The 27179-nt window shown below is 36.9% G+C and overlaps 1 protein-coding gene across 8 annotated transcripts in view; it reads left to right on the top strand.

Moving 5' to 3' along the window:
* GTF2I (general transcription factor IIi) overlaps positions 1 to 27179 on the top strand; it is a 95776-nt gene that overhangs the window by 23548 nt on the left and 45049 nt on the right. For 4 of the 8 annotated variants that reach the window (XR_003437029.1, XM_027126182.1, XM_027126185.1 and 1 more), the window contains 7 exons: positions 2292 to 2426; positions 3694 to 3877; positions 4046 to 4074; positions 7349 to 7403; positions 7898 to 7941; positions 16517 to 16594; positions 25172 to 25231. Coding sequence is in view for 7 of the 8 variants with exons in the window: in XM_027126182.1 (XP_026981983.1) it covers positions 2292 to 2426; positions 3694 to 3877; positions 4046 to 4074; positions 7349 to 7403; positions 7898 to 7941; positions 16517 to 16594; positions 25172 to 25231 (585 nt within the window). In the remaining variant the exon portion in view is untranslated. The remainder of the gene's footprint in view (positions 1 to 2291; positions 2427 to 3693; positions 3878 to 4045; positions 4075 to 7348; positions 7404 to 7897; positions 7942 to 16516; positions 16595 to 25171; positions 25232 to 27179) is intronic. The other 4 variants (XM_027126186.1, XM_027126183.1, XM_027126184.1 and 1 more) reach the window with 2 other exon arrangements.

Genomic DNA, 27179 nt, shown 5'->3' on the forward strand with positions numbered 1-27179 from the left:
TCCGGACGCGCAGGCTCAGTGGCCATGGCTCACGGGCCCAGCCGCTCTGCGATATGTGGGATTTTCCCGAACCGGGGCACGAACCCGTGTCCCCTGCATCGGCAGGCGGACTCTCAACCACTGCGCCACCAGGGAAGCCCTCAATTGTATTTTTAAAAAACATATTCCCTCCACTGTGAAACATCCCTCCTCCCCGCCCCCCCCCCCGCTATAATCTTTTAAGCTTTATGGTAGCAATCTGTTTAAATTTTTTCCATTATTTCTTATCATTTTGAGAATTTTTAAGACTTTGATTATGTTTATGTATTTAAATTTATATTAATAATGTTGCTTTGATTATGTGTATATCAGTTGCCATCTGTCCTATGAATACTGTAATCCAACTGGCAGCTGTGTTTACATTTCAGTTCCCTATACTGTCTTGCTAATGTGGTTCTTCAGTGGTTAGAACTAAGCATTAGGGGAATTGTCCTCAGTTGCAAATTGTAGTCCCTGCCTATTAGTATTCATTCTTTTTTTTGTTACCAATAATTTGATGCCACAGAGAATAATCTTTGGATATAATTCTTAAGTTCCTAATATTTGTTTCTATAAATTATTCTGCAGACAAGGATCAGTAGTTGTCTCCTGCAACTAAATCAATAGGTGTATAAGTCAGTTGTTTTTTTTTTTAATTTATTTATTTATTTTTGGCTGCATTGGGTCTTCGTTGCTGCACGCAGGCTTTCTCTAGTTGTGGTGAGCAGGGGGGCTACTCTTCATTGCAGTGCGCGGGCTTCTCGTTGCAGTGGCTTCTCTTGTTGTGGAGCCTGGGCTCTAGGCGCGTGGGCTTCAGTAGTTGTGGCACGTGGGCTCAGTAGTTGTGGCTCGCGGGCTCTAGAGCGCAGGCTCTGTAGTTGTGGCACACGGGCTTAGTTGCTCCGTGGCATGTGGGATCTTCCCGGACCAGGGCTCAAACCCGTGTCCCCTGCATTGGCAGGCGGATTCTTAACTACTGTACCACCAGGGAAGTCCCTATGAGTCAGTTTTAGAAATTCTTGGAAGAAAATTCTAAGCTCTCTTTCAGAGTTTTGAAAAGCACTGTCCAATAGAAATAATGTAATGTAAATCACTTAGGTAATTTTAAATTTTCTAATAAAAAGTAAGGAGAAACAAATAATTCATTTTAGTCGTTGTATTTTAAACTGGTGTCTAAAACATCATTCAACATGTAATCAATATAAAAAAATTATCAGTGGGGTATTTTGCACACTATTTTTTGTACTGAGTCTTCAAAATCTAGTGTATATTGTAAACTTACAACACATCTTAATTCGGACTGGTCACATTTCAAGTGCTCAGTAACCACAGGTGTTTAGTGGCTATTGTGTTAAACTTTGCAACAAGAATGTTTTTTGTGGTGATAATCTTCCCATATTTAAGTTTGTAGTTAGTCTTAAGGTATCTTTCTATTTTAAAACTACTGTTACCTAATTTTTACTTTGTAGAATGGTTATAGCTACTCTTATTTCAGAGATAATCACCGTTTCTTATTATTTCCATTCAAGTCATTTATGTCTTTTAGGTGTTTATTTATGTTTTATATTTTAATTTTTTTAAAATTTTATTTATTTTTGTTTTGGCTGCGTTGGGTCTTCGTTGCTGTGTGCGGGCTTTTTCTAGTTGCGGCGAGTGGGGGCTACTCTTCGTTGTGGTGCATGGGCTTCTCATTGCGGTGGCCTCTCCCGCTTCGGAGCACAGGCTCAAGGTGTGCGGGCCTCAGCAGTTGCTTGCAGGTGGGCTCCAGAGTGCAGGCTCAGTAGTTGTGGCGCATGGGCTTAGTTGCTCCGTGGTACGTGGGATCTTCTCAGACCAGGGATCGAACGCGTTTCCCCTGCATTGGCAGGTGAGCTCCCACCCACTGCGCCACCAGGGAAGCCCCTAGGTGTTTATTTTATTTATTTATTTATTTATTTTGCGGTATGCGGGCCTCTCACTGTTGTGGCCTCTCCCATTGCGGAGCACAGGCTCCGGACGCGCTGGCTCAGCGGCCATGGCTCACGAGCCTAGCCGCTCCGTGGCATGTGGGATCTTCCCGGACCGGGGCTCAAACCCGTGTCCCCTGCATCGGCAGGCGGACTCTCAACCACTGCGCCACCAGGGAAGCCCTTGGTGTTTATTTTTAAAGTTCTTCCTCCTCCCTTTCCTTTCTGTCAAATCATAAATGTTAGTATTAGGAAAAAATATTCTTAGTAAAAAATCAAATATTGAGATAATGGATATGGACCTTATATATCATTAATATTTTACAGGTGTTGAAGAAGAAGAAAAGGCTGCAGAGATGCATAAAATGAAATCAACAACCCAGGCGAATCGGATGAATGTCGATGCTGTAGAGATTGAAACACTCAGAAAAACAGTTGAGGACTATTTCTGCTTTTGCTATGGTAGGGTTATACACTTGAATTTTCTAAAAGATATGTTATACAGTTGACTTTTCTAAAGGGCAGATCACATAATTGACTTAACATTCATGTAACATACTTTTACAAATGAATGGGTTAATTCCCAAATATTGGGTTAACATTACAAATGACCTTTCTTCCTTTTTTTTTTTTTGGATAAAGTAGATTTCATGGAAATGACCTTACTTTCTAGTTCCAGTTTGTGGGAGCCCAGAAATAAATGTAGCTGTTAGAGGTTTTTTTTTTTTTTTTTTTTTTTATTTTTTTTTTTTAAATTTTTTTCTTTTCTTTTTTCTTTTTTTTGTTTTGTTTTTAATTAAAGAGCAGTTTTAAGGTTCATAGCAAAATTAAGAGGAGGGTACAGAGATTTCCCACATGACCCTGCCCGGCACATGCATAGCTTCCCCACTGTCAGCATCCCCACCAGAGAAACTACAGGACACATCACAGTCACCTAAAGACGGTGGTTTATGTTTGACATGCGTGCTGGTCTTACCAAATCCCTGGGAAAAACCACCTTTTGTTAGTCTAATTATGCAGTAAACAGCTCTTTTTAAGAATAAGGGAAAGAGGGGGAGGATATAGGTTGCACTGTGAGATTGTAGGTAAAACTCAACTCTGGGGAACGGAGTTTCTAGCATGTGTGGGCTCACTGATACAGACAGCTGACAGGATATATTCATTTGTGAATGTAGCATGTGTTTATCTAATAAGTTTTCAATGAGAATATTAGCCAAAAACTGCCTGGTATGTTATGGTAACACTTGGGTTTGTCAGGGTTGCATGTTCTGAGGCTGAATTGCATATGAAAAGATTGTGTTATACCAGGGTGGGGTCGTTGTTCCTTTCCTTTTGCATGGATTTTATGTAAGTGTTTTATATCATTTTCATTTTGGCCTTTTGAATTCATTTCAGGTTTAGACTTCTGCTAACATGGGAATAGGGCCCTATAGTATTTGAATGTAGTTTTGAAATCAGATATTACAAAAATATGAATGCCGGGGAATTCCCTGGTGGCCTAGTGGTTAGGACTTCGGGCTTTCACCGTCGTGGCCTGGGTTCAATCCCTGGTTGGGGAACTGAGATCTTGTAAGCCACGTGGCCAAAAAACCCCAAAAAACCAAAAACAAAACCCACGAATGCCATCTATTAAGCCATGATAACTAATGTTGGTTTAGTTTTTTCAAATCTTAACCATTTAATGATTATCCTTTTTTTTTTTTACCTCATCCCTGTCTCTTAACCTCAGGGAAAGCTTTAGGCAAATCGACAGTGGTACCTGTTCCATATGAAAAGATGCTACGAGATCAGTCAGCTGTGGTGGTGCAGGGGCTTCCAGAAGGAGTATCCTTTAAACATCCTGAAAACTATGATCTTGCAACCCTGAAGTGGATTTTGGAGAACAAAGCAGGGATTTCATTTATCATTAAGAGGTGAAGTACTTTTTCCCTTGCCCTCAACAGTTTATTCCTATAAAGTTGAATATTTAAGTTATGTTAATATGTTTTTAAAATTCTTCTTTACCGTAGAAGCCATTTAAATTTATGCTTTATGATAATTTTGTATATTTACGTATAGTTTTTTGTTTTGTTTTAATGCAGACCTTTCCTAGAGCCAAAGAAGCTCCTAGGTAAGTGATTGTTTTGCTTACATGATAACAGGATGGGTTCCTAAACCTGTTGTCTCAAATTTAATACATTTTAATGATTTCTCCTTTCTTTTCTTTTTTTTCTTTTTTTTTTTTTTCGGTACGCGGGCCTCTCACTGTTGTGGCCTCTCCCGTTGCGGAGCACAGGCTCCGGACGCGCAGGCTCAGCGGCCATGGCTCACGGGCCCAGCCGCTCCGCGGCATGTGGGATCTTCCTGGACCGGGGCACGAACCCGTGTCCCCTGCATCGGCAGGTGGACTCTCAACCACTGCGCCACCAGGGAAACCCTCCTTTATTTTCTTTGAGAATATGTTGTAAGGCGTTTTGGAGTGGAGTGTTATGGTGTTTATATAAAACCAGTGAAAAGTCATTGAGCTGAAAAACCAGAGACTTGTTTTTTGTTTTCAACTCAGCTGCTTGCTTTATGATGTATTCAAGGTTTTATGTTTGCAATGTGTAAGGTCATATCCTGGATCTGCCCTCATTTCCCAGAATTATGAGTGATTTAATTTACATAGTGTTCACTGAGCAGGCATGGAAATATTGGGGATAAGATTGGGTGAAGAGGGGATACAAAACCATGTATAAGCATTAAAGCTTTTTAGTGCTGGTAGTCTAGTGGTGGAGATAAAAACCTGTAAAGTCACCACAAGGAGAGCACAGCGTACACATTGTAGGAATGGTTAGTGGAAGTTCGTTGGAGGAAGCCCAGGAAGATGTTTATGGGGAAGAGTGCACTTAAGATGGGTCCTTGAAGAAAGAAGAGACTTTCAATAGGACTTCCTTCTGGGAAGGCCAGACATTCCATTTGAAGGGAAAAGGGATATTTAGAAGACTAGTACCCTTTGGAGCCAGGGTTATTTGAGACTTTTAAAAGGAAATAACCGTTGTCATTGGCAACCCCTTAAGCAACGTAAACATGAAAGGGCAAAATAATATATAAACACCCAAGTGTATATTGTTTTCTGATAAGTAACCTTTGTTATTTTCACCATGATGGAAAGATTTATATATATATATATATTTTTTTAATAAATTTATTTAATTTTTGGCTGCATTGGGTCTTCGCTACTGCACGTGGGCTTTGTCTAGTTGCAGTGAGCGAGGGCTACTCTTTGTTGCGGTGTGCAGGCTTCTCATTGTGGTGGCTTCTCTTGTTGCAGAGCACAGGCTCTAGGCGCGCAGGCTTCAGTAGTTATGGCACACGGGCTTCAGTAGTTGTGGCTCGCGGGCTCTAGAGCACAGGCTCAGTAGTTGTGGCACACGGGCTTAGTTGCTCTGTGGCATGTGGGATCTTCCCGGACCAGGGCTCGAACCCATGTCCCCTGCATTGGCAGGCGGATTCTTAACCACTGCGCCACCAGGGAAGCCTGAAAAGATTAATATTTTAGAAGCTTTGTTGAGGTATAGTTGACATGCCATAAAATTCACACATTTTAAGTATATAGTCCCTGTAGTATATGGAATTGCTTTGGCAACTTAGTTGACCCTGTTTATTTCTGGACTTTCTACACAGTGAGTCATGTTGTATGTAAGTCAAGATAGCTCACTTTGCAATCTGAATGCTTTTTATTTTTCAATTTTGTTGCTCTGGCGAGGATGTCCAATGCAGTATTGAGTAGAAGTGGCCATAGCATATATTGCCTTGTTCTTGATACTAGGTGGAAGGCATTCAGGCTTTCACCATTCTGATGTTAGCTGTTGGTTTTTGTATATGCCCGTTTTAAGATTGAAAAAGCGTAGATTTATTTGTCATATTTAAATTAAAATTCACTTTTTCGTGATCAGTATTTTTTTCCCTGAAGTACTCTAAGTATACTAAGTAAACTAAGTATCCTTAGTTTGCTATTTGTATTTTATGAGGTCTTTGATTCTAGAAACTTGTTCTGAAACATTGGGGTCTGGTGGTTAATTAAAGAATATTTCTATAGGGTGTTTTATAATAATGAGTTGTCCAAGTGGGTGGGTTTGTATGACTCAGGTCTTTTGCCTTACCAACTTTCAAAGTAATTGAAAAGTTGCAATTGTAATGGGATTGTATTTTCCAGTGTAAAAATTTTTTAGCAGGCTTATTGAGATACAATTGACATACAGTAAACTACACTTATTTAAAGTGTACAGTTAAGTTTTGACACATGAATATTCTGTGAAAACCATCACTGCAATCAGGGTAATGAAACATCCTTCACCCACAGGCTTCCTCACACCACACCCCTTGGTAATTCTTCTTTTCTTCTCTCTGCCTCGTCCCCAGGCAATCACTCATCTTCTTGTCATCAGCATAGATGTGTCTGCATTTTCTAGATTTTTTTTTAATAGAAATGGAATCTTACAGTATGTACTCTTTTTGTTTGTTTTGCTTCCTGTTTTGCGATTTATCCATGTTTCATGTATCGGTAGTTATTTTTTTTTATTGCTGATTAGTGTTCACTGTATAGATATACTACAATTTGTTTACTCATTCACTTGCCCATGAATATTTGGGTTTCCATTTCTTGGCAGTTACAAAGAAAGCCACTATGATATTTGAGGGCAGGTTTTTATGTGGATATATATTTTCATTTCTCTTGGGTAAATACCTGAAAGGGAATAGTGAGATCATATGGTAGTTAGTTACATATTTACCTTTTTAAGACACTGACAAACTGGTTTTCAATGTGGTTGTTCCAGTTTACGCTCCCACCAGCAGTGTGTGAATTCTAGTTGTTCTACATCTTTGTCATCATTTGGGCGGGGTGGGGGGGGGGGTCAGTCTTTCCTCTTTTATTTTCACAAACATAAAATTCCCTATTTTATGTTGTGTAATTCAGTGGGTTTTAGGATATTTATAAGACGTACAACTATCACCCTGTCTCATCACCTCAAGAACACTGTATCTGTTAGCAGTTACTGTTTTCCAGTTCTTCTGATCCAGATCTACTCTTAATAGAAATCTGGCATCATTTATACATCGGTATTGTCTTATTCAGTAATAGTGTATTGGTGTATTTGTTTCACTGATAAGAATAAGAACTTTCTCATTAAAGGGAGGGTTCTGGAGGGTTGAGGGGATAAAAGCTGTTAGATGATTATCATCCCTATTTACCTTCCTTATAGGGGAGAACGAAGGACACTCTTAAACTACCACCATACTCATTCTGATGACCCAGAGCTGTGAACTCCCTTCCCCAGGTCATTCTGTATTTAGGACCTTTGAAAATATTAGTCGTACTTCAAGTACTGGAAGAATCTAAATCTAATTTTCTTTGTACATAGGTGCTCGAGTGACGGTAACAGATGCTGAAAGGTCAATGCTATCTCCAGGTGGAAGGTAAAGCATATCTCATCAGTACTAATGAACCTCTACACCTCAGCAAGTTTTAGTGTTTAGATTATTGAGGTATTAGAATATTAAAAAACACTGTGTCACACATCTCAATGTTTAATAATGCAGTCGAATCCTTTGGAGGTCCTGTGAAAATGTACTTTTTGACTTAGTTTTGAATGGTAATAGTTCCTGGGTGAAGTTGATGTGATTGGTCTGAGGGCCACGTTGTGAGTAGGAAGGCCTTATAGTAAAAAGACGGGATTTGCTTTGTTGTTTTATTATACTTTTCCCTCCCATATGGTTGATTGGAATTAAAGTACTAAATTCAGTTGACAGGTTATTTATGCAAGAAATAAATATGTAAATTTTAAAGTGAGTCAGTTTTGCATTGAGCTTGGTCAGGTGAATGAGTTTATACAGTGAGTTCCAGGACATGTGAGCACTGTGTGAGTGGCCCTCACCATGCAGAGCTTCATCAGGGCTTCTTTTCCTTTCAGTTGTGGCCCCATCAAAGTGAAAACTGAACCCACAGAAGATTCTGGTATGTACTTGTGCTTTTAGACTCAATTATGAAATGTAAGAAGCCTTTTCCTTAATGTAGAAGGTTGTATTTTGACTCATTACTTATTGCTTTGGTGAGAAGTAGACAGAACAAATTTATTCCAAAGGTGACGTCGTTAATGTTACTGTATTATACTAAAACCCCAAGATAGTAATTTGTTTGACAAAGTGGTAGCTAGAAATTCATTGCTAATTACACATTTATAGACAAAATTTATTAACAGTTTTTTCCAATTACACAGGAATAATAATAATAAATGTCATCTAGTCCTATAGTGCTTTTTACAATAATCAATATAACATCGTCTTGACTCTGCCTTTTCCCATTGCATTCCCATTTTTTTTTTTTTACTCCCCAGGGAAACTGTCTTTAACTCTAAGCTGTTTTTGGTATTTAATTCTTTATTTTCATTTTTATTATTTATTTTAAAAAATTTTATTAGCGTATAGTTGATTTACAATGTTAGTTTTAGGTGTACAGCAAAGTGAATCAGTTATAACATACACATATATCCACTCTTTTTCAGTTTTTTTTTTTTTTTTTTTAATGGCTGTGTTGGGTCTTAGTTGCAGCATGCAGGATCTTTTTTGTTGAGGTGTGCAGGCTCTTCATTGTGGCGTGCGGGCTTCTCTCTAGTTGTGGTGTGCGGGTTTTTTTTTTTTTTCCTGTCTCTCTCTAGTTGTGTGTGGGCTCTAGTCTGCTTCACGCGAGCTCGGTAGTTGTTGCACGTGGCCTTAGTTGCCCAACCAGGGATGGAACCCGCATCCCCTGCATTGGAAGGCAGATTCTTTACCACTGGACCACCAGGGAAATCCCTTTTTTTAGATTCTTTTCCCATATTTAGATCCGTTCCCATTACAGAGTATTGCTTAGTAATTCTTTATTTTTATATGTCATTCTCATACTATTTCATATACTTTTCTTTTTATAAATTTATTTATTTTTGGCTACATTGGGTCTTTGTTGCTGTGTGCGGGCTTTCTCTAGTTGCGGTGAGCGGGGGCTACTCTTCATTGTGGTGCGCGGTATTCTCATTGTGGTGGCTTTTCTTGTTGTGGGGCATGGGCTCTAGGCGCGTGGGCTTCGGTAGTTGTGGCGAGCAGACTCAGTAGTTGTGGCTCGCGGGCTCTAGAGTGCAGGCTCAGTAGTTGTAGCGCACGGGCTTGGTTGCTCCGCGGCATGTGGGATCTTCCTGGACCAGGGCTCGAACCCGTGTCCCCTGCACTGGCAGGCGGATTCTTAACCACTGCGCCACCAGGGAAGTCCTGTGGCTTTTCTTTTCTTAATGATGTCCTTTGAAGCCTAGAAGTTTTTAATTTTGATCCAGTTTTCCAAGTTTTTCTTCTGTCACTTTTTTTTTTTGTGGTACGCGGGCTTCTTACTGCCGTGGCGTCTCCCGTTGCGGAGCACAGGCTCCGGACGCGCAGGCTCAGTGGCCATGGCTCACGGGCCCAGCCGCTCCGCGGCATGTGGGATCCTTCCGGACCGGGACACGAACCCGTGTCCCCTGCATCGGCAGGCGGACTCTCAACCACTGTGCCACCAGGGAAGCCCTCTTCTGTCACTTTTGCCTTTGGTGTTACATCTAGAAAATCTTTGCCCAACCTAAAGTCATAACGATTTTTATACTTATGCTTTCTTCCTGAATTTATAGTTTTAACTCTTATATTTCGGTCTAAGAGCCATTTTAAGTTAATTTCTGTGCATGTTGTGATGTAAGGGTCTAAATTTATCTATCATTTATCACATTTATCATGTGAATATCCTGTTGTCCGAGCATCATTTGTTGAAAAGATACCCTTTCTCCATTGGATTGCCTTATTGGCATGTTTGTCAAAAATCAATTGACCAAGTTTACTTCTGCACGTTCAACTCTATTCCCCTGAACTCTAATGCCTATTCTTAGGCCAGTACCATATTGTATTTCATGTAGGTTTTTTAAAAAAAATTATTTATTTTGTATTTTATTTATTTTTGGCTGCATTGGGTCTTCGTTGCTGCACACGGGCTTTCTGTAGTCGCGGCGAGCGGGAGCCATTCTTTGTTGTGGTGCACGGTCTCCTTATTGCGGTGGCTTCTCTTGTTGCGGAACACGGAGCTCTAGGCACGCGGGCTTCGGTAGTTGTGGCATGTAGGCTCTAGAGCGCAGGCTCAGTAGTTGTGGCGCACAGGCTTAGTCGCTTCGTGGCATGTGGGATCTTCCCAGACCAGGGCTTGAACCCGTGTCCCCTGCATTGGCAGGCTGATTCTTAACCACTGTGCCACCAGGGAAGCCCTTCATGTAGTTTTAAGGTTTGGTTTAATTTGTTGCCTATTAACGTGGAAAATGAGAATATACTTACTTTACCACTTGTTTCCAATACTTCTTCCCTTTTTCCCACTTTTATCATAGAGGTAAATTGATTTTTACTATTCAGGTTCTTTTAGAACTGAGCATTGTCTTGGACATTTAATGTTTGCTTTCTTGCCATGTTCCATTTCTAGGGCAGAGTATTTTTGCTTATTTTAAAAACATACAGGTCTTCCTGACTTGATTACAATTTCATTGTGATAATTTATTGTTACTCTGTTTCTATGATGTCAGAATGAAAGCAACTTCATCTTTTAAAAATAATATATCATTTTTAAAGGTCATCATATTATTACTAGGGATATATTTTTAAATTAGTCTTGGTGATTGGTAAGGAAAAAATGGATTTTTACAGTTTTTTCTTACTAAAGGCACATATAAACTATGATGTCTCCTGTTCGACCTCTTGCAGAGGATGGATGCCAATTGGTATTACGTTGTGTTACATCTGAATTCTCACTGTTGCAGGGCCTGTCACTGTGGGGCTTTTGCTGTACTCTTGGATTACTTCAGAAATTATCTTATGCAGTGAATTTCAGATTTAGAGTTCATCTAGGAACACGAGGATGATTTTATTAGAAAAATCTCTTAATTCACTTATGTTATTGAACTAATTACAAATAATATATCATTTAGGTAGATGATGAAAGGCAGCAGAAATTCTTAACATGATTGGGTGGAATATTATGTATAATTGTAAACGCCACCCCCTCGTGTTTAATAGTGAACCACAGGAAGCACTCCTCGTAAGACACTAGCACATTCTCATGTTTCTTACCAGTGTTCCAGATGACCAAACCATTACAAATAAGAGTAAGTAATTAGAAAATGCAGGGTACCATTAACTTTTACAGGTGATATGATTATGTATACAGAACACTAAAGAGAATCAACTAGAAAACTAAAAACAAAACATCCATAATCTATTCTACTTCAAGAAGTGTTAAAAAGTCTGTGTTAAAAAGATAATAACAACTTAGATTAAAAGTGATTGAAAAAAAATTTAATAATCCTTTGAAAGCTTTCTAAGCAATAAAATTTGACTAGGGAAAAATTCTAAAAATTTTGTATGGCAGAATCAGCCAAAATGTATCAAAGGACATGTAAGAAACAGGGAATGGCTATTTGCAAGACAAATGACAAAGGGTTGTTTTACTTGACTTACAAAGAGCTAATCCAAGAAATAAATGACCAAAGATTCAAGAGAAAATGCTCAGTTTAGTTAAAGAAATGGAGATAAAAATCCAAGAAAGATAAAGTTTTGCACTCAGCAGATTGGCAGACATTAAATTCTGCTTATACCCAGTCTCAGTAAGGGTGTAGAGAAACAGGCAGTTTTTAAAATTCTTGATGTGTGTAATAATTATTGCTGTCTTATGGAGGATACTTTGGTTATATCTCTCATTTGGAGATGCACATGTTCTTTGACCCATTGCTGCTTTGCAAAAAGAGCAATTAACCCGCAACTCCATTAGTGAATTCTGTATTGTCTTTGAACACAGTGAGGCAATAGGTCTGTATCCACTGATGCACAAGTATCTATAAGACAGACTACTTGTTAGCTAGAGAAAAGCTAGATGTGATGAAAGAAATGAACAATATTGTAATGCCTTAAACTTTGTATTTAAAAATGTTACATTTTGAAATTATTGCAAGCTAATAAAAAACCTGCATGTATAATATAAGGACCTTTTTCCTGTGCCAATGTGATACCCTATCTTTTTTTTTTTTTGGTGGGGAGGGAAAAGCAAGAACACCAGGTGTGTTTAGTGTGCAGCAAGAACACCAGGGATCTTTCCCAAAGCAGTGTCTCCCCTGTCACTCTTTTAACTACTTCAGCGTGTGATTCTTAGAAGCAAGGATATTGTCCCACATTACTACAATATAATCATCAAAATAAGGAAGATAAATTACTCCTAATTCTCAAACCCTTTTCAAGTTTTGGGTTTGTTGGTTTGTTTGTTTTCCCATTAATGGCTTCTTCAGCTTTCTCAGGCTTTTCTGGTCTTCTATGACCATGACACTTTTGAAGGAAGTATCTGATAGTTCCTCATGATTAGATTCATGTAATGCGTTTTTTGCAAAAATAGCATAGAAACGATGCCGTGTTTTTTTTTCTCCTTTCATATCAGATGGAAGTTGTTTTCTATTTATCCCTTTACTGAAGATATTATTTATGTTACCAGAGTTAGTTTTTCCAGGCTTCTCCACTGTAATTTCTTTATATTAATTGTATTTCCTTTGTAATTATTATATTCATGGGAGTTTCTCTGAGACTATGGAAATATATACCACTCATCAAACTTCCACTTAAAATTAATTCATGTATATTAGAGTACACTCTTTCTATTTTATAGTATATTTCTGTCTTATTCAGTATATTACAATTCATTATTATCATTATTTATTTTGATTTGCAAATAGTCCTTGCTTTGGCCATTGGGAACCACTTCAAGATGTCCCCCGTGTCCTTCCTTGTTTGTAAATATCCCCATTGTTTTTAGAGAACTGTTAATTTTTTGCTAAGCAAGGTTGTTAGGGTTCATCTTATTCTTTCCCTAATCCAGCACTAGAGTCAGCCCTGGTTCCTCACTGTGGAGAGTGTTATTTATTAAGAAACCATAACCTAGGTGTTAGATGTTCTTACTGCAGTTGGGATGTCATTGCTTCTAAGTGGACAAAGCTAGGGTATCTGTTTATTTGTATTTACATACACATAATTATATACATACGTACATCCATTTACATCTATGTTTTTTTCATGCCCATATCTTCAGTTCCACTCTTGACACCCCAAGGTTTTTTCCCTCCCTTTCCTAGAGAGTATTCTTTGTCGCAGTTAGAATCGTAGCAACCAGATATTCTCAGTATGTTTACGTACTTCGTTTAAGCCATGTCTTATTGCCAGCCTCCTTGCCTTGCTGACACTTTGACACTCTTTGTTGGGCTGTCACCACTCCACTCATGCTTGTCCCCCATTTGTCTCAGTCTCCCAGACCTGTTACTCAGTTTCCTCTCCCCCCTCATATAAATAGTCTCATTCTGCTATCCTGCTTTGGACCATCAAACCTCCCCGATGCAGCTGCCTATTTTGGTCAGCGTAATCTAATGGCATTTGGAATGAATTGGTGGGGTAAGGAGAAAGAGAACTCTGTGTGTATGAGTATATGTGAGTGAATGAATAAGACCTTTTTATGTATGTTATTTTTAGGGAGATCTGCAAGACAGGCATTGTTGAATTCTCCTTTTTGGGAATAAGTATTTGAATCTATTACTCTATTTGTTTTACAGAAGTTTTTTTCTTTCCCCCCTTTTTTCCATGTCACAGGAAATTTCGATTTTCGGTTTAGTTTTTAGTGTGCTGAAATCACCGTTTCGCAGATCTTCTCCCCTTTATTTATATATTCCTTTCCTGAATAGTTTGCATCCAAAAAAAACATGCTGACTGGAGAAAAATCATATTTTTGGAATTCTTTATCCATCTTAATTATAGATATAATAGTACACATCACTATCATAGAGGTTTATTTTTTCTGCCTTACACTTTGTCTTTATATTCCTTTGTGTGTATGTGTGTCTTAACTTTTCTTGCAGTTTCTTTTAAAATTTACATTTTATTTTATTTTTTATATTTCTTGGGCATAACAGTTGTGGTCTATTTAGGAGAAAACAGCCATACCAGTTATTTGAACCATACCAGTTATTATTATGGAAAAAATTTACAGATTAATTAGTTGTAATAAAAAGGACTATATACTAAGGTATCATGTAAGTAATGACTCAAGGAATTGGCTGCCACCCCTAAAACTTCGCTTCTGATTTCTAAGGTGGGATGCTATTTGGATGGTACTGGTGTTATGTGGGGGACATGTTGAAACTGGTTCTGGTTGTGTTGGGAAACTTGTAAGGTGGATCCAGATGTTGCTATGGGAAGGGTCTGCTTTCACTAGATTAAAGGAGTATACCAAGGAGTGAGTGACCCTGATGGGAACAGGATGCAGCAAGCCAAAAGAAAGATGCAAGTCCCTTTTCCCTCTTCTAGCCTGTAGCCTCCCTACTCTATTCCCTTGTGGCAGAGATTCTCAAGGAACAAACTGTCTTGCAGTCCATGCGTCAGAAGAGTCTAAGAGGGCAGGTCTGAACCTGAGGCAGCAGCTTAATGACTCACGCAGGCTACCCCTTTGGCTACATGGCATCCACACACACCTCCGCATATTTAAACCTTCATGTAACAGCTAAACAACGGTCCCATCTGACGGGATGCAACTTTCCCTTCCTACAGAGGGAACCGTTTTCGCCCTTGTTCTAATAGTCATTGTACCGTCTCTGGGAGACTAATTTACTGCCCAGTCATGGGCTATGTTAATTACTCCTCAAATATACCCCCAGCCTATTTATTCTCTTATCTAAAGGCTAACCGGCAAAGGAAACCTCCAACAAAATTTTTGTAAAATAATAATGGGAAGGAGAAGAGAGAACAGTTAATATAACCAAATATATAATATTTATAGAAACACACATACTCATAACAAGGAAGAAAACATGCAGTGTCCCCATTTCTGCAGCTTGTCACAAAAATTCATACCTTTCTTAATTCATTACCCATTATATTATGTTTTCTTTGCCTTCAGCCAGGACCCTATCCGGTAAGATTCTTTACCTGGTTGAGGTGACCCAAACCTTCACTCCACAATGGATCTGCCTTTTTTGTTTGCTTTGATTTTCTATTAACTTCTGCTAATGAGCATGGAAGTACTAGACACCCCACAGAATCCCAGGGTTTCCAGACAAGTTCCCTACCACCATCTTCTGGCAGCAAACCAACCTTCCATTGGTGATTGCTGTCCATAGAGTAACCCCCTTCTTTGCTTGTGGCTTCAGGGAGAAATGTCCTTTATTAGTATATCAAACTAACTCTCTTTTTGAAGTATTTCTTCAGTTGAAAATACTCTGTACAAACCTTCTAAAGTCACATAGCACCAGCTCAATATTAAGTCCATGATGGGACTGGTATGATTATAGCTGATATCTTAGTCTGAACTGTGTACATACACCCATCCACTGTTGATTTCTTAAACTTGTCTGAGAGTATCATCTACTCCTGACATTGCAGATGAGAAAGAGAGAGAGTAGGAACTGCAACCATTTGGTGAAATCAGCCTTTCATTTCTGAAAGCCCCTCCTGTGTAACCCTTTGAGGCTCCCCAGCCAAGGGCTCTTTGTTTTTGAATATATGGGGAATATGTCTTTATTAAGAATTCATTAAAGAATTGGTTAAGAATCTTCTTTCTTAAAACTTTTAATTGAAGTATAATGTATGCAAAGTATAAGTGTATATATGCTCAATAAATAAAAAGTACACACGCCTGTAACCTAACATTCATTGATACAGAACATTAATAACACCCAAGAAGGTTTTCCCCCTCTCATTACTCTCCTCCCAAAATCAACTGCTTGCCTGAGTGTTTTTTTTTTAACCTAAGGCTTGTGCATTTTAATTTTTCTTCAGCTTTCTTGAGGGATAATTGACATTACTTGAGTTTTAACAACATAAATTTCTTTTCTCTAATTTTGACCTTCCTCTACATGGAATTGTAAAATATGCACTCATTTATATCTGGCCACAAAGGTGTATGTCAAATTATTTATCCTCATTGTGGGCAAAGTGTTATGCTGAAAGGTATGGTTTGTTACCCTTGTTAAAAAAGGGATATATTAAGAGGGGGGGAAAAATTAACGTGTCTCATTGTTAAAATGGTTATGCCATATTTACTCTGGAATAGCGAGTTATTAAAATTTATGTTTGCAGGTGATTTTCAGTGATTTATAAAAATATTTTTAATATTGAGTGAAAATAGGATGTGACTAATTTTCTTTAATTGCGAAGATCAGAACTTGTTGGAGAACAAATTTAGCGTTAAATAATCCCAGAATATTAGTAGTGTGGTTAAAACTACTACACTAGTAGTTGGTAGTACTATTAGTACTACCACTAGTACTACTAGTAATAGTAGTCTAGGTTGGCTTTTAGGTTATTTTTGTCCTCTTGACGAAACCTAGCAAACTTTTGTCTTTTGAAAGCCTTTAAAATATGTATGCATTATTCTGCATTATTAGGAGGGCAGAAGGGATTTCCCTATACTGTCTGAATGCCCTGAAGTGTAATTATATAATTTAATTTAAAAAAATAATTTGTTTTTACAGGCATTTCTCTGGAAATGGCAGCTGTGACAGTAAAGGAAGAATCAGAAGATCCTGATTACTATCAATATAACATTCAAGGTAATACTGTTTAATACAGTTTTTCTTTCCAGAAGTTATTGGTGGTTAAAATTAAAATTATTTAATTGCCCGAATTCCTTAGATACTATTTTATTGATTGGTCCTTTGGTCCTTGACTAGCATGTATACTTGTAATTTATCACTGAAATAAAATAGATTTCAAAAATGGGGCACTAAAATAAACTCAGTTTACAGGGGAAATGTTAAATAGTCATTCATATTCTTAAAAGGACAAGCAAAAGTTGTGGCACAATTTAGAATTCAATTTGAATTTTCAGTTATTTGCAAGGCATAAGAGGTCTTCTAAACGTTTAATATCTCTGTGCAATAAAAATAACTTTGCATTATCACTATGTTAAAAATCTATAAAAGATAAGACATTAATTTTAGGTATTTATCATCTTGTTCTGTAGCTGCTTGATTATCAAGAGGGAATTAAAGGTCATAATTTCACAGTGCAGTTTGCTTTTATGCTTTTTATGCTTTGATGGGTTTTAGTTTAGAAGAACATCTATAGTTCATGGTAAGTTTAATTTTTATAGATGCATAAAGTATAAGATCTGATTGGTTTTATGTATATACCCATAAAACTATCTTCACTGCAGTCAAGATAAAGAAATGTCCATAACCCTCAAGTTCCCTTGAGTCTCTTTGTAATTCACAGCCCTCCCCAGCCAACCACCGATCTGTTTTCTTTCATTTTAGATTAGTTTGCATTTTTAAGAAATTTATGTAAATGGAACCAACATAAAGTATGTACTGTTTTCTTGGGGTGGGGAGCTATGACTTCTTAAATTCCACATAATTGTTTTGAAATTTCATCCATAGTGTGGCATTTATCGATGGCTAATTCCATTTTATTGCTGTTATTCCATTGCTTGGCTGTACCACAATTTGTTTATCCCTCTGTCTATTGATGGACATTTTGGTTGTTTCCAGTTTGGGGCTATTAAAAGTAAAGGTGCTGAAACATTTGTTTGGAAATACGCCTTCCTTTCTCTTGAGTAGATCCCTAGAACTGGAATAGCTGAGATATATGGTAGGTATTTAAGCTGTTTTCCACTGTGCTTTTACTATTGTACATTTCCATAAGCGGGGACAATAGTTCTAGTGGCTCCACATCCTTATCAGCACTTGTATGGTCCGCATTACTATTTTTAGCCACTTCAGTGGATGTCTTATGATACCTCTTTTTGGTTTTAATTTGCCTTTGCTTAATAGGTTTAGTTTATTTAAAAAGATAAGGCTTTATCAGTTCTGGAGTATTATAAAAAAGTTATGAATAAATTTGTTCTGTTTGTAATCATGTGAATATCTGTATACAGATATTTGAATTTCATAATTTTTATGTCAGATTTGAATATTTTATTGCTTGTGATGTTAGTAATCACATGGCTGAAAGGTTGGGTTAATTCTGAGGATTTTTAATTAAAAAGTTAAAAATTTGGGAAATATTTAGCCTTTATAGCAGTTGTTGGTACCTTACTAACATATATTTAATAAATACTGTTTAATAAAATCTTTTTAGCACATTATATTTAATTTTTAAAATAAGATGTCTGCCTTTATCCTTGGTATTGCCTTTTTTAACTTTGCTGTTACTAGGCAGGATTATAGAAGCTTTTTTTTTCCCCTTTTGAAATAGGGAGTGTGAGTGATTTAAGTAATGAGTGGAAATCAGATGTTTATAGAGGAAAAGATTGCTGAAATGAGAATATGTTAAGTGCAGCTGAAGAAGGTGGGAGCCAGAATATTAGTTTTTCATCTAGGCTGAGAGATACAGTCCATGCAGTTTGGGTACTTCTCTTAATAATTAAGCTTTGGCAATTCTTTGTATATTCTGAATAAAAGTCCTGCAAATAGGTTAATTTGATGGTGTCCAACTTAGTGCTTTTTTTTTTTCCCCCCTTATATGAGTTGTGCTTAAGTATCATAGCTAAGAAATCTTGGTCTGACCCAGTGTCACAGAGATTTTCTTCTGTGTCATATAAAAGTTTTCATAGTTTTACATTTAGGTCTGTGATTGATTTAGACCTAATTTTTGTATAGTGTGCAGAATACCAGGTTCAAACTTAAGGCATACAGATATCCAGTTTTTCCAGTACCTTTTGTTGAAATGACTGTTCTTTTTTTTGTTTTGTTTTGTTTATTTTTGGCTGCGTTGGCAGGCTTTCTCTAGTTGTGGCGAGTGAGGGCTACTCTTCGTTGCGGTCTGCAGGCTTCTCATTGGGGTGGCTTCTCTTTGTTGCAGAGCACGGGCTCTAGGCACGTGGGCTTCAGTAGTTGTGGTGCACAGGTTTCAGTAGTTGTGGCTTGCAGGCTCTAGAGCATAGGCTCAGTAGTTGTGGCGCACAGGCTCAGTAGTTGTGGTGCACAGGCTTAGTTGCTCTGCGGCACGTGGGATCTTCTTGGACCAGGGCTCAAACCCGCGGCCCCTGCATTGGCAGGCAGATTCTTAACCACTGCGCCACCAGGGAAGCCCAACGACTGTTCTTTTTCTATTTTATTACCTTTACATCTCTGTCAGTTTTCTCGAGAATATTCTGTTACATTGATCTGTTTCTATCTTCTTTCAAAATTACATTGTCTTGAGGACTATAGTTTATATAATAAGTCTTAAAATCAGATTGTGAGAGTCCACCAAAATTATCCTTCTTTTTCAACATTATTTTGCCTATTTTAGCTCCTTTTCCTTTTCATATAAATTTTTTAAATCAGCTTATTGATTTGTTCAAAAAGCCCTGTGGGGACTTTTTTTTTTTTCGGTACGTGGGCCTCTCACTGTTGTGGCCTCTCCCGTTGCGGAACACAGGCTCTGGACGCGCAGGCTCAGCGGCCATGGCTCACGGGCCTAGCCGCTCCCTGGCATGTGGGATCTTCTCCGACCGGGACACGAACCCATGTCCCCTGCATCGGCAGGCAGACTCTCAACCACTGAGCCACCAGGGAAGCCCGGCTTCTTTTTTTTAAGTTTTTTTTTTTTAAATTATTTTATTTTTGGCTGAGTTGGGTCTTCGTTGCTGCGCGTGGGCTTCTCTAGTTGCAGCAAGTAGGGCTACTCTTTGTTGCAGTGCGTGGGCTTCTCACTGCGGTGGCTTCTCTTGTTGTGGAGCATGGGCTCTAGGCATGCAGGCTTCAATAGTTGTGGCACATGGGCTTAGTTGCTCCACGGCATGTGGGATCTTCCCGGACCCGGGCTCAAACCCGTGTCCCTTGCCAATGCAAGGCAGGCGGATTCTTAACCACTGCGCCCCCAGGGAAGCCCAAGATTTTTATTTTTATTTTTTTTGATGTGGACCATTTTTAAAGTCTTTACTGAATTTGTTATAATATTGCTTCAGTTTTATGTTTTGTTTTTTTGGCCGGAGGCATGTGGGATCTTCTTACCTCCCTAGCCAGGGATCAAACCCGCACCCCCTGCATTGGAAGGCGAAGTCTTAACCACTGGACCACCAGGGAAGTCCTTCCACCTTCCCCCCACACCACCACCGTGGGGATTTTGATGGAGATTGTGCTGAATCTATAGACTAATTTAGGTTGAATATCTTAATATTGAATCTTCTGATTCATGAGCATGATATATGTATCTTATCTATTTAGCTCTTTCTTGATTCCTTTCATCAGTGCTTTGTTTTCAGCATACAGGTCTTGTACATATTTTGTAAGATTTATATCTAAGTAATGTTTTTCAGTGTTATTGTAAATAGAGTACTGTTCTTTTACAGTTTCAGCTTCCAACTTTATTGCTGATATGTAGAACTACAGTTGACTTTTACATACGGACCTTGTATCTTGTGACCTAGTTAAAATTCATTTATTAGTATAGCAACTATTTGGGGAAAAAATCTTTGGGATTTTGTAAGTAGACAGTATTATTTCTTCCCTTTCATTTTCTTGTGTTAATTGCACCAGCTCTTCAACATTCCAGTGTTACGTTGAATAGTAGTGAGAGTAGGCATCCTTACCTTGTTTGCAGTTTTAGAAGGAAATCTTTTCTCTGTGAAAACTGTAGGTTTTTTGTAGTTGCCCTTCATCAGATTGAAGAAATTTTCTTCAGTTCAGAGTTTGTAAAGAGCTTTTATGGTGATTGGTTGTTGAATTTTGTGAAAGGTCTTTTCTGTATCTCTGGAGATGATTACATCATTTTTCTCGTTTAGTCTGTTAAAATGGTCATCAACATTAATTTTCAAATGTTGGTTCTGACTAATATCTCTTAAGAACATTTTCAAATGTTCTTAAGAGATACTAGTTAGAAGTTTCTTTTCTTGTAAATGTCCTTATTTGGTTTTGGTAATACTGGCCTAAGTGAATTGGGAAATGATATATTTGAAGAATTTTTTTGTAGAATTGATATTATTCCATTTCTGTATATTTTTGGTAAAATTTGCCAATGAATCCACCTGAACCTTGAGGTTTCTCTAATGGAAAGTTTAAAAATTTGCTCCATTTTTTAATTTTAAAATTTCTTTTAATCATTGTAGGTCTGCTCGGGTTACGGATTTCTTCTTGATTAAGAGTCGGCAGTTTGTGTCTTTTAAGGAATTTGTCTACTTTGTCTTAAGTTTTCTTTCTTTTTTTAAATTTTAACGTTTGCAGGGTCTGTAGTAATTTAATTATAGTGATTTGTGTCTTTTTGTTTGTTTCTTATTGGTCATTCTAGCTCAGGGCTTTGTCGTAAAACTTGGCAATATTGACATTTTGATCAAACAATTAATTGTTGTCAGTATCTGTCTTATGGTCTGCATTGTAGAATGTTTAGTATCCTCCCTGGCCTCTTCCTGCTAGATGTATACCAGTAGCATCTCCCTAGTTGTAACAATCCACAACATCTTCCAGTGGAGAACCATTGCTCTTGCTCTAGAACTTTCTCAATTTTTTTCTTTTTTCCTCAAAGATCTAGCTTTTACAAAATTTCAGTGATTTTTTGCTCTTATGTTTCTTTCTTTCTTTCTTTTTGGTTGCTTTAATTTTAATTTGGTATTATTTTATGTTTCTTAAGATGGGAGCTTAAATCATTGAAATATTTTCCAATATAAGTACTTAATGCCGTAAACTTCCCTCTTAAGCATTAGTTAACTGCACCCTATAAACTTTGGTTATTTTCATTCATTTCAAAACATTTTCTAATTTCCCCTTTGTCCTCTGGTTTACATAGAAGTGTAGTCTTGTCTTTTCTTTTCTTTTCTTTTTTTTTTTTTTTTTGGCAGCACCACATGGCTTGTGGGATCCTAGTTCCCTGTCCAGGGATCGAACCCAGGCCCTCGGCAGTGAAAGTGCAGAGCCCTAACCACTGGACAGCCTGGGAATTCCCTGTAGAAGTGTAGTCTTAATCTCCACATACCTGTGGACTTGTCAGGTAGCTTTGTTACTGATTTTTAGTTTATTTCCATTATGGTTGGAGAACATTCTTTGTATAATTTCAGTTATTTCAGCTTTGTTAAGGTTGCTTGATGGTCATTCAGGCCTGCTATATCTGCACTGGCATTTCTCTTTACTTCTATCCACTACAAAAGTATTGAAATCTCCAACTGCCTCTGTCTATTTCTCCTTCCAGTTCTTTCACTTTGCTTCATGCATTCTGAAGATCTGTTGTTAGGGATCACTATGCTAGAAGCTCCTTTTCCCTTGGACTCCTTTCCTGGCAGCCTCTTTGCAGTGCAGACCGTTGTCCTGATTTGTAATAACCTAGGTTAGTTTTGTTTGTTTTTGTAGTTCATATAAATAGAATCCGTCAGCATGTATCAGGCTTCTTCTGTAAACATGTAATTTGTGAGACATTTTGTTGGGTGTACTTGTAGGTCCATTATTTGCATTGCTGTATTGTACAGTCATCCTTTGGTATCCACAGGGGGATTGGTTCCAGGGCCACCCCCCAGTATCAAACCCACAGATGATCAAGTCCCTTATATAAAACGGTGTAGTATTTGAATATAACCTACAAACGCCCACCCCTATACTTTATTTAAATCATCTCTAGATAACTTAAATACCTGATACAATGTAAATGCTAAATAGTTGCCAGCATGCTGCAAATTCAAATTTTGCATTTTGGAACTTTCTGGGATTTTTTGTTCCCAATATTTTTGATCCATGGTTGATTGAATCTGCAGATGCTGAATGCAGGGATACAGATGGCTGGCTGTATTTCTAAAATGCTTTTTTAAAATGTTTAAAACCCACAAACATAATATACATCTGTCCAGGTTTACTGAATCTTACATGATATAACATGTTAACTATGTTATTGACACCCTTCTTTAGGCCCTTCCAATTCCCATTTTTTTCTCTGTTCCTCCTGAGTTAACCATTTTCTTGAAATTGAGGGTTGTCCTTCCTGATAACGATTTTATATTTTAAATGCATATACATTCCCACAGAAGTATCTTTGTATGTGTATCCAGGCACCTACATTTTATGTGTTACATTTTCTGTTTTTAAGCTTGACTCAAATGGTATCATACTGTATATGTGTTTTGTATATGTTCTTGTATGTCATTCAGTACAAGTTTTTGAGATTGACTTATTTTTGTCACGTACAGATTTAGTACTATCATTGCGACAATTACCTGTGTGATTATACTGAAGTTCATGTGTCCATTCTCGCACTTAAAATCATTTATGTTTTCTTCCAAAACTTTCGGTATTCCAAAATAGGCTTGGACACATCTCTGTGTACCTGTCAGTTTTCCTCTAAGATGTTCTCAGATGTGAGCGTTGGGAAAGTGATTTGTCTGCAGTGACTGTTAGACACTCCCGGAGTTGTGCGGGTGAAGTGTGCTGCTGATCTTACGACAGAGTCCAAGTCATTTGCTATTATAACATGTATGGTTAAAAGTAAACAACATAATTTGGTAGTATAGTGATATGTGAAGGTATGCTGGGCAAATATTAACCAAAAGAAACCAAGTTTAGTAATATTAATTTGAGGCCAAAAAAGAAAAAGATAACAAATATGAAGAGCAAGACTATATAATTTATATACTAATAAGTCATTAAGTTAATAGGATAATCATTAATTTGTATATACCTAACAATGTAGCCTCAAAAGTCTAAATAAAGAATTGATATAATTTGATACAATTGATAAATTTGTAAATGGAGTCATGTGGGAGATTTTAACAAATGATGAATGCTTATAAATGGTAAATAGAGTATTTGAACTCTGAAATTTACAAACATAAGCTAGTTGTTGTATATCCACAACTCTTTACCCAGCAAATAAATGTTTATTTACAAAACATGGATCTTTTACAAAAGTTGACTTTATATTTGTTCACAGGTAGCCTTAAAGAATTCCCCGAATATAATGTAATTAGTTAAATTAGAAGTCAATAATAAGCATGTTATTTAAAATAGAAATTCTATACAGTGGGAATCCTAAGAAATACACTTTTATTGACTTAAAGAGGACCTAATTAAAATAATTTAGAACAGAACAATATCGATAATGATACATAGCTAGACTTGTGGAAAAGCAGCTAAAGCAGTATTTAGAAGTCAGTTAGTACATTAGCTATCATTTAATTTATTTCTTCTGTATATTTTTACCCAGGATCACATGACTAGGAGGCAGTGAATCTGGCATTTGAATTCAGGTGTCTTTCATTTATCATCTTGCTCTTAGTTGAGATTCCAAATACAAATAATTTTTCTATTTTCTATGAAATTGTTTTCTTCTATGCTGTGTCCTTTATTTATAATGTGTAGTTTTGTGCCTCTTCGTGAAATCCGTCATGCATTTGCAAAGCTTTTCAAAAGTCTTATTTTCCAAAAAATATTCAGAGGTAGTGAAGTGGTTTGTATTCATATTAATGCAAGGACATGTTTATGTTAAGTAGTCATTGAAAACACAATGTTTTGTTCTCTTTTAAATCTATTACTTTCACTAAAAGCATAATACATGCAGGTGTGTTGTCAAAATCTATAGTATTCTGTGAAGGTTTAATTAACACAAAATACCTTGTATGTTAATAATTCGGAAAAACCACGTTAAGTTATTAAAAAGCGTTTATGGATCTTCAGGAAGGGAGGATTCTGAATTAATTGTTTGTCATGTTTCTATTTCAGTGGAGATTCAAGCTTATTGATAGGTTAATTGCGTTATTTTAGAGATTCTGAGGAAGGTGTAACAATTTGATTCTGCATTTTTGTTTAGTATGACAAAACATTAAGCCAAATATTTGGCAAGGAAGAAACAAATGCACCTTGTAAGATATATCTGCCCTTATAATCTGTATGAAGTAAAAGTTGCAGTTTGCTGTCATGAACATTACCCATATCCACCATTTTAGACATATTGTTCCCATTCAATTCATGTCGAGTTAGTCATTTTCAAAATTTCTTTTGACTGTCTATATATGAGTTTATCTGAATACACCTTTTCCATTCACTAAGACCATAAATTGACACCATTCATTTTGTCAGTCTTTATTTTTTCTTTTCTTTTCTTTTTTTTTTGCCTTTTTTGTTCATGAAAAGGCTGTATTATTCCATATCTCTCGCCCAAATTTGTTTGCTGAAGTGACCCAAAATACATTTTTGGGATTACTTTTGAAGTATTATCTTTGTATCCCAAAGCAGGCCCTTCTGAAACTGATGATGTTGATGACAAACTCCCCCTTTCGAAGTCTTTGCAAGGTATAACTTTTTCACTTCCATTTTCCCACATACTGTTCTTATTTAATGTTTCTTTATATTGGACAGACTGTGTTTTAGTATTTATATCTGTATTATTACTTTTCTAAATGGAAAAGGAAAAAGAAATGTATTGGCCTTTTTTTTTTTAAACATATAAATGAACTTCACAAGCAACAATTTTTCAAAACCAATTTTCCCTTTTGTGAATCTAGTAATGAATCTCGAAATGGGTACATGACACACTTTCATATTTAAGGTAAAGTACACATTTATACCTTATATCAGAATAGTCAGAAATAAGGCTTATATTGCATAGTTAGTAATGTAAATATCAATAAGGTCATGTTGATACTTAGTTTTTAGAAAGGTTGTAAGATATCATTTGTAAATCCCTAAGTTTATTGATTGAATACCTCTTTGGGAATTTCTGTGTAGTGTTCCCTAACTTGATGATCATAGGCTGTTTGTGCTGGCTTTTACTTTACTTCTGTCTATTCTGGCTTTTAGCTTATAAGATTTATTTTATTTAGCTATACTTTTAATATAAATGTAATTGCTTATTTCAGATTTTTAAAGAACAAAAAGTACACGTAGAATCATTGTTTACATGTACTCTTGTAATATTCTGACCGGGTGGGACAATCACCTTAATTTTTCTTATTCTTACCCAATCTTGCCTTTTTAAGTACTGGCCTCTTCTCCGTTATCTCTCATTGTTTTGACCTCACATTTTTGTTTTCTTTGGCATTATAGTCAAAGAACCCAATGCTCCATAAATTCAAATGTTAATGTTTAATTGGGGGGTGGGGGCTGTGTGTTGATAAAGTGTATTTAAGAAGTTAAATAAAGAAATAATTCATGGCTACAGATTTATAGATTTATCTAGTGTTTTGAGCTCAGGTGAGTTTTCAGAACATGAAATAAGTGGAAAAGAATCCCAAGATAATTATAGCAGCATAAAGTTAGACATTGAAAACCAAAAACATTTTGTCTTTGCATGGCACTTTAAATTCAAAGGTGCTAGGCACTGAGTGACAGTGTTTGTAGTCAGTGCTCTTTAAAAATCAAGATAAAGTGTATTTGAAACCTGTGTCTGGGAATTGTACCTTTAGTATAGTTTCTTTAATTAGTTACCAATGGATGACAAAATAGACCTGATTTTGCTTCCCCTCCCGCTTTGTGCTTTATTCTTCCTTATAGGTAATATATTTTTATTTATACACGAATGCAGTGATTTTCAATCTTTTCTATGTTAGTAGCTCAGACATTTAAGGACAGAGGATAAATATTCTGGGGCAGTTTGGGCACTTGTCCTAATTGGCTCTCTTGGGTTTTAGATTACTTCTTTCCTATTTATGAGTAAAGCTTCTTCTCTGGTAGGATGAGCCTGTTTACCTTTTGACTGCCTAACCTGATACATTGCTTTATGTTCCAGTTTTTAGAAGCAGGCAGATTATATTACCTGAATTAAAATGCTTTTGAGACTAAAGGTAGTATCTTAAGTTTTAACTTATGAGTTTCCTTTAAGTGCAACTTTGATTAAATAATGGGGATTGAGTTTCCATAGCTTCCACCATAGTAAAAATGGAAAGCAGGAAACATTTCACAGCCCAACCTGAACTTGTTTATCTAGCCTTGATAGAGTCTATGAGCAAAGAAGAAATTTACTCTGGTGTGTGTTTTTGTGTGTGTGTCATTGACAGATGAGCATGGCACTTTGAAACATACTATTCTACTTCTCAAATTCTAACATCTATCAGTAATTATATTGTGTAGTTCCAGTAACTAATAGTAAATCCCCAAACCTACTTCGGTTTAATCTATATATTTACGTTTTAAAATAATTTTTTGAGCTTTCATACAGAAGTGTTACATGTTTTTCTGAATTAGATAACATTGTTTGTATTAACTGCTAAGGAGTTAAGGAATCAGTTTGTATTCGTGTTAT

Source organism: Aethalodelphis obliquidens, unplaced genomic scaffold (assembly GCF_003676395.1).
Source record: "Aethalodelphis obliquidens isolate GAN/ISIS:26980383/991018 unplaced genomic scaffold, ASM367639v1 scaffold30, whole genome shotgun sequence".
Classification (NCBI taxonomy): Eukaryota; Metazoa; Chordata; class Mammalia; order Artiodactyla; family Delphinidae; genus Aethalodelphis; species Aethalodelphis obliquidens.